Source organism: Marmota marmota, unplaced genomic scaffold, assembly GCF_001458135.2.
Source record: "Marmota marmota marmota unplaced genomic scaffold, marMar, whole genome shotgun sequence".
Lineage (NCBI taxonomy): Eukaryota > Metazoa > Chordata > Mammalia > Rodentia > Sciuridae > Marmota > Marmota marmota.
Window position 1 is genome coordinate 16,558,367 of NW_026000196.1, and position 13,148 is coordinate 16,571,514.

The 13,148-nt window shown below is 36.0% G+C and overlaps 1 protein-coding gene across 5 annotated transcripts in view; it reads right to left on the reverse strand.

The window, feature by feature from the left end:
- Positions 1-13,148, reverse strand: part of Ttc23 (tetratricopeptide repeat domain 23) — a 94,506-nt gene that overhangs the window by 51,846 nt on the left and 29,512 nt on the right. For 4 of the 5 annotated variants that reach the window (XM_015493112.2, XM_048790332.1, XM_048790333.1 and 1 more), the window contains exon 6: positions 1,641-1,818. In XM_015493112.2, coding sequence (XP_015348598.1) covers positions 1,641-1,818 — 178 coding nt within the window. Of the gene's footprint in view, positions 1-864; positions 926-1,640; positions 1,819-13,148 lie in introns of all 5 variants that reach the window. The other variant, XM_048790335.1, reaches the window with a different exon arrangement.

Consider the following 13,148-nt stretch of genomic DNA (forward strand, 5'->3'; position numbering starts at 1 on the left):
AGCCTGGTTGCCTAGTTGCCGGCTGTCACTCCACTTGTATGCCTCACAGGCCTCTCTGACTCACCATCCTAAACAGAGCTCCCCATCTCTGCATTACATGGTCACCCCTATTCCTCCGCTGTAAATGGCCCAAACATCCACACAGGAATCTGGGAGCCATCCCAGACTTCTCACCCTGCCACACACATATATAATCTCTATGTTGTATCAATTATGACTTCTAAATATTTCTTCAATTTGTCATCCCCGTTACCTTCGTCCTACTCCACACCACTGTCATTTTTCGCTTTCACTATTTCAGTAGCCTCCCGACTGATCTCTCCAATTCTACTCTTGGCACAACCTTTCAAATCTATTCTCTACACATCAGCCAGGAGAATCTTGCTTTAAAAAAATTACCAGTTTTAAATCTGGGCTATGCCATTTATTGGCTGCATCCTCCTGGGCATATCACTCAACCTTTCTAATTCCTATCTTCCTTCTCTATAAGCTGGAAATGATATGTTACAAAGTGGTAATAATGATTAAAGAGATGATCCAGATAAAGTGAAAGAATGGGGCACTCTAACACACTGTGAGTGGGAGTATAAATTGTCAGACAAATTTAAAAAGACATAGCAATAATGTATTCTCAGTACCATGTCATTATATCTTCTTTGAAATAACAGGCATGGGTTAGTCTATATTTTGCATTCTCAGAAAAATTTTAAAAAGTGCTCTTCAACCATGCTATGATATAAAGACATGATTGATGTTAGGTATCAACTTGGCTAGGTTATGGGGCCCAGTTGTTTGGTCAAACACCAGTCCAGATGTTGCTGTGACTATGTTTTGTACATGTGATTGACATTTGCAATCACTTACTTTTAAGTAAAGGAAGTGGCTCTCACTCATATAAGTGGACCTCATCCATTCAGTTGAAGACCTAAAGAATAGCAACAATGACAAAAATCCTGAAATTTCTTAGAGCAGAAGGAATTCAGCTTTAGGATTGTAACATAGAAATCCTGCCCACATTTCCAGGCTGTCTGTGACTGTAACAGAGAAATCATGCCCAAGTTTCCAGCCTGCTGGCCTGTCCTGTGGATTTCTTGCCAATCCCAAAAGCACATGAGCCAATTACTTAAAATAATTCTCTTTCTAAATATATATATTGAGAAAGAAAGGGATCCTACTGGTTCTTTTTCTCCATAGTACTCTGACATACTCACTGTAGGATCTTATGGTGACAAAGTAGAATACTAGCTAACTGATACAACTCTAAGTGGCTCCAGGTAAAGTTTTTAGAATGTCATTTAAGAAAAGACTCCCTAGTCAGTTTACTAATATGAGCTCTAAATAAATACCAAAGGATAAAGAAACTTCATGTTGGAAACAGGACTTAAATTTTGCACATAACTTGAGAAAACCCACCTCAGGCTGCTGGCAGATGTGCAACTAGCAGTGGGGACAGTACAGAGCACCCACCTGCTTGGCCACCTAATATGAAAATCTTTGCTGAACATCTACTCTAGGCCAAGTGTTCTGCTTAACCAGAACAAACCACAAAGTCAGGCACTTTCAGGGCTGTTGTAACCACTTGTGATTATGAAAAACTTTGGGTCTAATGCGGCTCTAGTGGCCAGTACATCACACCTTACCTGTAAGAAATGATTGATGGCCACATCGTGCAGTCCCAGGGCTTGCTCTACAGCAGCTAATTCCCTCAAGACTGATACATACTCATGACTTTGTTCACCTTTGCTGATCTCAGTATATTCCAAAGCCTCTTTATAGTAGGGCAAAGCTTCTTTAGATTTCTTCTGAGCTTGATGCATCCTAAAAAAAAATCAACAATATTATTTTTCAAATAATTAAAATAGAAAATGCTAAAAATAACTGTGGCATGGAGGTCAGGATATGACTCTCTGAACTCCGGTGTTTAGGCTTGTTTGCTTGACAGCTGAGTTTTTTCTCCTCTTGGCAGCTGGGCATTATGGTCAGGAAGATGGACTGTGGGATCACCAGCAAGGTTCACTTACTGATTCCCCCACTTAGTAGACACATGACCTTCAAATCACACAACAGTTTCCTTGTGGGTAATTTAAGGATGATAATAGTGCCCACTTCATTAGGTTATCGAATTAGTTAATTTTCATAAAAACACCAAACATAGTCTCTGATATATATGCACGTGTTAGTTTAAAAAATATAAAATACTTACAAAACAACAATAGCAACCATAAAGGATGCTGAGATCCTGAATCACTGATCTGCTGAGAAATTTCCCACTATTGGTGAGAATGCAAAATATTCTCATTTACTGTAGGAGAGAATATGATTTGGGCATACACTTCTCTGTATCAAAATTATATACATATGGTAAATATGCAAATATTAAATTCTGCAAACTTATCTTGAAGCAATGCTCTGGCAGGGACAAGAAGAAACACACAAGAATGTTTACATTGGCATGCTCTATAATAAAGGGAAAGTACAAAGCACTTAAATTAACCACTTGGGAACTGTTTAAGCAGGTTACCCTAAGTACATTATACTGTAGAATGTCATATAGCCATTAAAATGTCGGTCCTTACTTATCAACCCAGAAACATATCCATTTTATATTCTTCAATAAAAAGACAGGTTATTAAAATGGTTTGTATATCATCTAATGCATGTGAAAATTTTATAGCTAATCTACATGGACACAAATGCATAGAGAAATGTCAGAAAATGGTCACTAAAATGTTAGCAACAGTTCATTTTCTAAGCAGTTGTATTTGAGTGATTTTAATTTTTTTGTTTATGTTTTTCTACATTTCTCAAATTTCCTTCTATAAAGCTATATTACTTTTATATAAAAAATGCTAATTTAAATGTTATAAGTAAATGTGGCAGTGGGAAAACATTCTTTCAGCTTCTTAGGATAAGAATCTTGCATATAAAAATGTGTCCCTAGATATTTCTCAGCAAACAGAAAGACAAGCATTTAAAAATATTCTCCAAAATATTTTCTAAGACTATTTTCTTTCATGGGAAGATTCTATGTACAAAATTCTTAATGAAAGAATCAATTCCTCCTATGTTGCCCTTCATCTCAGAATCTTTTTATTATTATCATAATTATTAGTGCACTTTAATTGTGCAAATCAGCGGGTTTCATTGTGACATTTCTCTATATGTATATAACATGCTTTGATCCACCCTCCTTACTACCCTTTCTTACCCCTGTTTCTCCTCCCCTGATCTCCTTTCCCTTGCCAGAAGGCCACCTTCTGCTCTCATGTTGTCTTTCTTTTCTTTCCAATCTCAATATATGAGAGAAAACATGTGATACTTGTCTGAGACTGGCTCATTTTACTTAACATGATGATCTCTACTTCCACCTATCTTCCTGCAAATAACAGAATTCCATTCTTTTTTATAGTTAAATAATATTCCTCCATTGTGCATATATACCACATTTTATTTGTCCATTCATCCATTGATTGACATCTAAGCTGATTCCATAACTTGGTAAATTATGAACAGGGCCACTCTAAACATGGGTATGCAGGAATCTTTTGTATGCTGACTTCTATTTCCTTGGATATATATCCAAGAATGGTGTAGCTGGATCATATAATAGCTCTATTTTTAGTTTTTTGAGGAACTTCCATGCTGTTTCCATGATGACTATACTAATTTACATTCCCACCAAGTGTAGGAGTTCCTTTTCCCTGGAATCCTCACCAGCATTTGTCACTTTTGTGTTTTGATAATGGGGTGAGATGGAATCTCAGTATGGTTTTTATTTGCATTTCCCTGATGTTGAGTATTTTTCCCATGTATTTATTTGTCGTCTGTGCTTTCTTCCTCTGAGAAGTGTCTGTTAGGCTCATTTGCCTATTTATTGATTGGGTTACTTGTTCTTTTGGTGTTGAATTTTTAAAAAATATATTCTGGATATTAATCCTGTCAGGTCACTAGCTGGCAAAGATTTTCTCCCATTTATAGACTGTCTTTTCACTGTTGATTGTTTCTTTTCCTATGCAAAAGCTTTATAATTTGATGCCATCTCATTTTTTTTCAGTTCTTATTATTACTTTCTGAGCTACTGGAGTGCTTTTCAGTACCAATATCTTTAAGTGCTTCCTCTGTTTTCCTCTAGCAGTGTCAAAGTTTCAGGTCTTATATTAAAGTCTTTGATTATTTTGAGTTGACTCTTTTACAGGGTGAGAGAAATATAGTCTCAATCTTTTACAGGTGGATTTTCAGTTTTCCCTCTTCAACCATATGTTAAAGAGATTGTCTTTTTTCCAATGTATGTTTTTGGTTTCTTTGTTGAAAATCAGATGACTACAGATGCATGGGTTTATTCCTGATCCTCTATTCTGTTCTTTGGTCTATGTATCATTTTTTAATGTCAATATCATGCTGTTTTTGTTACAATGACTCTATATTATATTTTGATATCAGGTATTGTGATGCCTCCTCTTGTTCTTTTGGCTCAGAATTGCTTTGGTTGTTCTGGTGCCACAAAAGTCTGATACAAAAAGGAATTACAATTCCCAAAAGGGACATGGGTAAACTGAGACATAATGGGAGAAAGTGACTAAATAGCTGCAAAAAATAGGTCTTATTTTCAACTCAGTCATTGAATGTTTTTCACATCTGTTTGCTCTCTAAAGGAATTAAATGATAAAAGTAAAGATACTTTTCAGATCTGTGGTTCTGATGACCATAATGGAATAAAATGCTGATTGGACAATTTACAAACCTGTCTGTCTTCTATCATCGTTGAAGAGGTTTAAAACACAGTAAGAGGTTAGAGATTAATATGTGCCTGAACCAAGTAAGTTTATAGCTCACAGCAACCCTAATCTTGGAAAGAAAGAGGTTAATAGGTGCCTTATAATGCCGGACTTCCCTTTGACTCTTAATGAGCTTAGAATGTAGTGAATTGTCATCATCTTTGCAATTATCATACTTTACTTTTGCAGAAAATAAAAACCAACTAGAAGCTTTGATAATAGGAAGAGGCTCTGAAATATATAATTGATAAGAAATCACTTAGTTAAAGAATTAGATTCCTGGTAGACAACGCTGAAATAATCCAAAATAGGGGTCAGGAAACTCTGGTCTGGGACCATATTTGCTGTTTGTTCTTGTAAATAAAACTTTTTTGGCATGATGCAATGCGTATTGGTTTATGCTTTGCCTATAGCTGCTTTCAAACTACGATGGTGGAATTGAGTAGTTGTCATTAAAATCATAAAGCCCACAATATTTACCACCTTGGCTTTTACAGAAAGTTTGTTGATCTCTGATTTAGAATTGGGAGAAAGTTGCATACTTTCAAAATGACTTTAGATTTATTTTTTCCACCTAATTTAGCCTAGAGAACTTAGACAATGCCATTGATATTTGAGCAAAGGAAAATCGTCTTCATCTTTTTCCTTTCTTATGTTCAAAAATGATGCAGATTGTGCCAAGGAAGTAAAGAATGGGTCTTTTGTTTCTAAGTCTGCCTGTTAAAGTCATGGAAGACTAATAAAGCAAATACAAACACCAAGATGATTTCATTTGGGCAACTGCTTTAAAAAGAAGCAAATGTCAAAGCTTAGTCAAGCTTCTAAATGAGAGAAAATAAAACATTACGAAGCATGCATTAATTCATATAGCAACAATACTTCATTTCCTGAGATTGGATACTACAGAGAAGTGTTTGGGAGTTTGTCATGATGGAGAGAGACTGTGGGCAACTTATAGCCACTAACTATCTAAGCACAAAGCACAGCTTATTACTCCAAGTAAACACTACATCACTTCTTCAATGTCAAAAAGTCATCCTTCAAATACCTGCCTCTCAGAGAAATGTTTACTGAAAAGAACACAGGATGAAGCCCAGTATAATGGCGTACAACTGGAATCCCAGCTATTTGAGAGGCTGAGGTGGGAGGATCATAAGGTTGCGGACAAACTAGATTAACCAGTGAAAGCCCTTCGAAGAAGAAGAAGAAGGAGAAGGAGAAGGAGAAGGAGAAGAAGAAGAAGAGGAGTTAGAAAAGGATAAGAGGCAGGGCAATTAGTTACAAGTACTGCAGCAGGAGCATGCACACTTAACAAAGCTTGGGTAAGAATCAGATGTCTTTGAACCTTGGATTCCTCATCTAAACTCTGCTGTCTGATGGGATTGCTGTGAGAATCAAGCAAGATGTCAGTCAAGGTGCTTTGCAAATGGAAGTGAGCCATATAGGTTGGTACTGAATGCCTATACAGAATACTATCTTACTCCTCTTCCTTCCCAACCTGCATTCCACCTCAGACTGCCCTCATGTAGAAATGGGCTACCCTGTGGTCTCCCCTCCACTACACAACCACTTACCAGATTCTGGTAAGTCAAAATAATAGGCAGAATCAATCCAAAGGGATTGAAAATATTGTGCGAGGTAAACATTTTTACTTATCCAACTGAACTTTTGAAAATTTTAATATGTTATCTTAAGAACAACATAGATTCATCAAGAAAAGTTAGAAAAGATAAACACAAATTTTAAACATATGAAATTACCACAAATACAAATGGCATGAATACAAAATCTCCAAATGGATGAGAAGCTTAAATTTAAAAAAGCAAATCTATTATACATTTGAGAGAAAATATAAGGAAAAGTAATCCCATGACTTTAGGTAGGGAAGGATTCCTTACACAGATACAAAAAAAAGTGCCAAGCAACAGAGAAGATAGGCAGATTCAGTAACATTAAAGATAACAATTTCTGTGCATCAAGCAGAGCAGAAGAAGTTGGAAAGGCAAACTATACACTGGGTGCACATAGGATACATATAACCAGAATATGACTTGTTGCCAGAAATACAAAGGCTCTCTACAAATTTTATTTTAGCCATGCAAATCCCCTGATAGAAAAAAGAGCAAAAGATGTGAATTAGAGGGGACTGGGGATATAGCTCAGTTGGTAGAGTGCTTGCCTAGGATGCACAAGGCCCTTGGTTCAATCCCCAGCACCACCACCAAAAAAAAAAAAAAAAAGATGTAAATTAGATAAATCACAGAAAAGGAATTCTAAGTGACCAAGAACATGAAAAGATATTCAATCCCACCATCAGGGAAATGTAATTAAATAAACCATGAGATATAATTTTGTATCTATCTGATTGGCAAAGATAAAAAGCCTGACAATGATATCAAATATTGAATGTAGAGTATCTAGAATTTATATACCCTGCTAATAGGAGCATAGGAGCATAAAATTGGTGGAAAGTGTTTGAGAAAACCTGGTAAAGTTGAGGATGTGGATACTGGCCAAGTAAGCAAACATTCCTGGATATATACCTCAGAGATAGTCTTGCCTATGTCCCCAAAGAGACATAGAAAAGAATGCTCATGCAAATGGGGTCTATAGTAGTAAAAAATTGGAGGTAATTCACATGTTCACTCTCATGAGAATGGATAATTAAATTAGAAGAAAAACAGACAATTAAAACTATATGGAGGTATAAAGAGACTAGAGGTGTATGTATCAATTGATAGGAATATAATTCAAAACTACAGATGTTGCAGAGAAAAAAAGCAGCCACAGAAGGAAACTTGTGAAGTTCAAAAACATAAAAAAAATAACATTTTTATGGTGATACACGTTTGCAACAAAGGGGGATAAACATTCGGGAGAGTGAAAAACACTAAATTTGGCATAACAATTGCCTGTAAAATGGAGGAAGAAAACAGGATTGGGGAGAATATATAATGGACTTTCATTTATCGGAAATCTTCTCTTTTGTAAGTTTGGTGATGTGTACATGGGAATTTGCATAATATCTATCCTTCACTATGCCTCAAATATGTTATTTAAAAGATGAACACAGACAACACTGTTGTTCATTACATACCCAGAATGAAGTACATGCTCTACCCTGCTTTCCTTGAAATCACTGTGCCGTACCATTACAGGGTCCTGGCACTAATGCAACCAGAAATGGAGGCTATCGAGCTAATGCAGCCCACAATGAGCCTTCTGAAGCTCACTGAGAGTACACCATTCACATAAAAGAAAAAGCGAAATAGAAAATAAAATTACTTCAGTTTCACAATATATTTAATAAAAAAGAAATTGAGAGGGAGTACTATATCAAGAAATAACTAAATTATAGTCTTACCTCCATCTCCAACTCACTTAAAGCATCAGTCAATTTCAGATAATCTTGTCTGTTTCCATTTTCTCATATGCAACGTTTGGGATAGCAATATTTTCTCCTTTCCATTTTCATCTACCTGTGGGGGATGCTTTGAGGATTTATTATCTAGTGTGTCCATAATGTGTTTGGTAGCTTTAGGAAACATACTAGACAGATGAAAAGATAGATAATTTTTAACAACAGAATGTGGCAGTATGTTAATTTGGCAGGTCCACAACTTAAACCATGGCATATTTTATTGAATGAAAATATATCCACAGAGATTCCACAGAGCACATGATGACATCTCATCTCAGACAAGTTTCAGGGATCTCACAGGGATGGAGAGTCATTTTAACATGCAATAAACAAATGCAATCTCCTCCGGTATTACTAAGGCAACAGAGAGCTTCCATTTAAAAACTCTAGAATTTGGTGAGAATATTGTACAACAGTGAGAAGGAAAGAGTTTGCAGAAATATTGCCGATGATTGGAATCTGATGAGAAATCAATCCCCAAAGAGGATAGTGGGAGTTTTCTAGAGTCAGAGTGAGGAAGAACTTACACCTAGGTCTCTATCCATACAAGCAGAGGCTTTGCTGTTGAACACATTGTGAGAACTCCCTTCTGCATTAGTGAATTGTGATCCAAACTATGGTTAGCAGCCTGGACACCAGAGTTTGACAGACCAGGCTCTGCTCTGCCATGTCTTCACAGTGACCTTGGAAATGACCTCCCTTCTCTCAGCCTCAGATAATTCATTTGAAAATGGAAATATAATAATATCCACCTCACATAAAGGGCTGAGGATGAAATGGCTGAAGTATGCAAAGCACTTAACAACAACTTGACACAGTAATTGATAGCTAATGTGATCCGGCCTTTTCTTCTCCCCTCCCTCCTTTCTTCTTTGCTTCCTTTCTTCTCTCTCTCTCTCTTTCTCTCTCTCTCTCTCTCTCTCTCTCTCTCTCTCTCTTTGAGAGTCTACCATGTACCTTGATGCTTTAACATGGTGTCCATTTAATATTCACAGCAACCCTCTGAGATCCTCTCATTTTCATACTGTCAGAGGAGTAGAGTGAGCCTCACAGGAAGCAGGGTACTTGCTCAAGTTTCTACTGCAGGATAATCTGAACGAACACTGACTTGAGCCTAGGGGTTCTGACTCCAAAGTCCATGTTATTAATTGTACAATGTCATACTGCCTAGACATACTTGGCAGGTGTCCTGTTCATACTCTGAAGAAAGAAAAGTGTTTGCTTATTCCTGGGCTAGTTCAACTTAGCCACACCAGGCCATTTGCTCACTGGGCAAGGTTTGGAAGCCTCCAAAGACAGTGTCAGGGAGTCACAGGGAGTTAGACCATCAAATCATATGTTTTGGAGCAGCAATCTCAATTGGTCATTATCCTCAAGCCACACAGAAAAGTAATTTTTAAAGGTGAGTGGGTATACAGGTGCATTGGTGTAGGCTTGTATACATAAAGACCATGATCTGTTGGTCACCAAAACAGAACACAATTCTGAACTCTGTGGGGGAAACTTTCCTGTTTTTCACTGGTTACTTTCTAAATTTAGCAGATTTAAAGAAATATTACACAGGTATACATGATTGGGATCCCAAAAACTATTACTGAATGCAGTAAGTTTGGGGCAGAGGAGGAGACATAGAGGGAAGAAGCTTCAGGCTGAATCAGGGATGGATGGCATGAAACATGAGTCACCCTGAAGCACTTATCTGTCAGACCAGGGAGAAAGGCACTGGCCAGGCCTAATGGGCACCATAAAAGGAGAGGCAGATGGAGGAAGAAGATACACTAAAAGATATCCTTTTAAGAGGAACATAAATCCTACAAGAGCTGCCTGAGAAATTATCCTGACCTTCTACTTCTAAGACCTGCCAAAACAAAAGGCCCTTGTAGATCAAGGGCAACTACAAAAATGTACAAAAACGAAGCCTTATTTTTTTCCTGAAGCATATCAGTTTAGACCAAATATTCACATTTCAACAAGCAAACAAAGCAAAGTAATTGAATGATAATCATGTGGTTGAGACATATGTGTTCCAGGGAAGATGTCACAGTAAAGAATCAAAATGAAAAGAAATGAAAAAATTTAAAACAACTCTGCTAAACATGAAAGTAACTTTGTAGAACAGCTTGGAATGTGAACTTAAGTTCTTTTTGTTTATTCAGCATAGATGTATACATAGTCTGCCATCTGCTGGCAAGGCTTGGTATTGCTGGTTTGGAAAGCACTCCTGAGAAAGTGCCAGATTCTGGTGGCAGAGGATAGTTTACTCTTTTTTGTAGCAACAGGGTTCAACCCTAAGTACTGATACATTAGTTGGGTCTCAGCAGATGCAACACATATCAGATCTTGGACCTATGATTTGTCTATTTTCTGCCTAACAATATAGAATAGTGTCTAATTCTGGGCAGGAAGAGATTTTGGGTGGGTCTGGGGTAATTCCTCTCAAGCACCCACAACTCTCTTTTTCCTCATATAAATGGAATCCTATAGTATGGTTTTTTGTTTGTTTGTTTGTTTGTTTGTTTTACTAATTATGTTACAAGAGTCATCCATGATGTTAAGCTAGAAGTCTGACAATCTGTATGAACAGATCACAATTTGACTATTCTACTTTTGATGAACATTTGGGCTGTTGCCAATTCAAATAATGCAGTTTTGAACATATTTGGCTGTGTCACTTAGTGGATAAAGGCATGCATTTTTATATTTAGGAGTGATATTGTTGGGTCAAAGGATATTCAAATATTCAAATTTGAATACAAAATGCCAATTGGTTTTCTAAAGCAGTTATATCAAATATACTCCAAATAGCAGCATATGAGAGAACATATCTGAGTACCACATCTTTGCCAACCCTGGATATTATCAGTTTCCTACAAAGTTTTAGCCATTCTAGTGGGACTGGAGTAGTAACTTATGACTTTAGTTTTCATTTCCCTGAACATGTTTACTATACTAGTGAGGTGGTTATCCTATTCTGTGAAAAATCTATCATTCAATTTTTCTATTCAGTTGTTTGTCTTCATTTTAATCATATCTGGGGTTCTTCACAGATTCTATACATGACAATTTTTTCATCTGTATTTACTACAAATATCTTTTTCTTCTTAGTGCTTACCTGTGGTGTTAAATATATGGTGACTTAAATACAGGCCAACATGAGCCCTAATAGGGAAAGAGTATTAATGTGGTCACATGTCCTTGTATTGTCCAGGAAACAGTTAATTGACTAATTTACCATTGGATTATAATAAGTCAGGGAAATAAATGATAAATTCAATAAAAATCATTAAAAAATAAAACAAGGCATAACTTACGAGTCAGTGGGTAAGAAAATGGAATGATAAAAATATTTGACTAAAAGAAAGCAAGAAAGGAATAGGAAAATTGGTAGGATGAAAGGAAACTTAAACACAAATAAAGATTTTAAAAGATGAGGAAAGGTATTTTAGGAAAATTTGTACCAAGAGAGCTATGGTATAATATCAGGCAAGATACAGAGATGGGGACAAAAAGACTGATTCAACAGAGTAATAGATTAAAAGGATATGTTGCTGTTGAATTCTCCTCCCCTCCACAAAACAGCCCCATAGTATATATAACAAGTACCAGAACATGGAGATGTGGATAGACCACTAATTGCCCTAGAATATTTAAACATACTCATCTTAAAAACTCATATATTAAATTGGCAAAAATAAAGATGCAAATTTGAATAATAGAATAAGGTCAACCTAATTCAGATGTATTAGAACATTAAACATAATAAAGACTAAAATTTTTCTTGAACCACATTTGGAACATTCACAAAAGTCAACCATGGACTAGTTCACAAAGGAATCTTCAATAATTTCAAAAGATCAATAACATGAAACTATGTTTCTGTGCATCAGGCAATAAATTAGAAATCAGTGCATCAGAATACCTTGAAAGATAACATATATCTGCATATTAAAATATACATCATTGAATAATCTTTGGACTAAGGAGTAATTTCTAAACTAAGTTATAAAATACTAAGAACATGAAGACAGTGATAAATGTTGCATGTTAAAGTATATGAGATAGAGCTAAAGCAGGTCTTATAGGGAAAATTCAGATAATATATTTGATATTAGTGTGAGAAACACTTTCTAAACAAGCTCCTAACATATAAATTAAAATGTAAAAATGAAATTTGAATTTGACTCTAGTGAAATGAAAATTTCTATTCCAAGAAGAACACTGCAGTCAAAATTAATAAATGGGCAATAGATGTAAGAAAATAGAGGCAATATTATTAATATTCATAACATACAAGAAAGTTTTGATTGTCAAAAGGAAATGCATACGGAATCCCAAAAGAAAAATAAGAAAGAATACTAATAGGCTATTCACAAGTGAGGAATCTGAAATAGCTAAGAAGCATATGAGGAGGTAATTGAACACTTTAATAAAAAATGTAAATAGACTTAAAAAATAATTAGATAACATGTTACATGCATCAGGTTAGCAACAACTACAAAGATCAACAAGGACAAACATTGTTGGGGAGGGGAGAAAAAAAGAAATCCATCTGTCCTGCAAACAGGAATGAAGATGGCAGTAGCAATTGGCCAGTGCTTACAGAACTTGAAGTACATTTCTCCCCTGACCCAGCAATCCTGAGATATAAACCTCAGAAAGAGTCTCACTTACATAAGTAAAGATGCATATAAATATTGGTGACAGTACTGCTGTGTGGGGACAAGCTGAGGATCTGTTGCTAGGAAGATGGAAAAGCAAAATGTGGCAAAGACACAGGAACTAAAGTACAGGTGACAATTAAAAAGTTAAGAAACAGAATAAAATATGTATTGTGGCTGCAGCTCAGCAGCAGAGCACTTGCCTAGCATGTGTGAGGCACTTGGTTCAATCCTCAGCACCACATAAAAATAAACAAATAAAATAAAACCATTCTGTCCATTTACAACTACAAA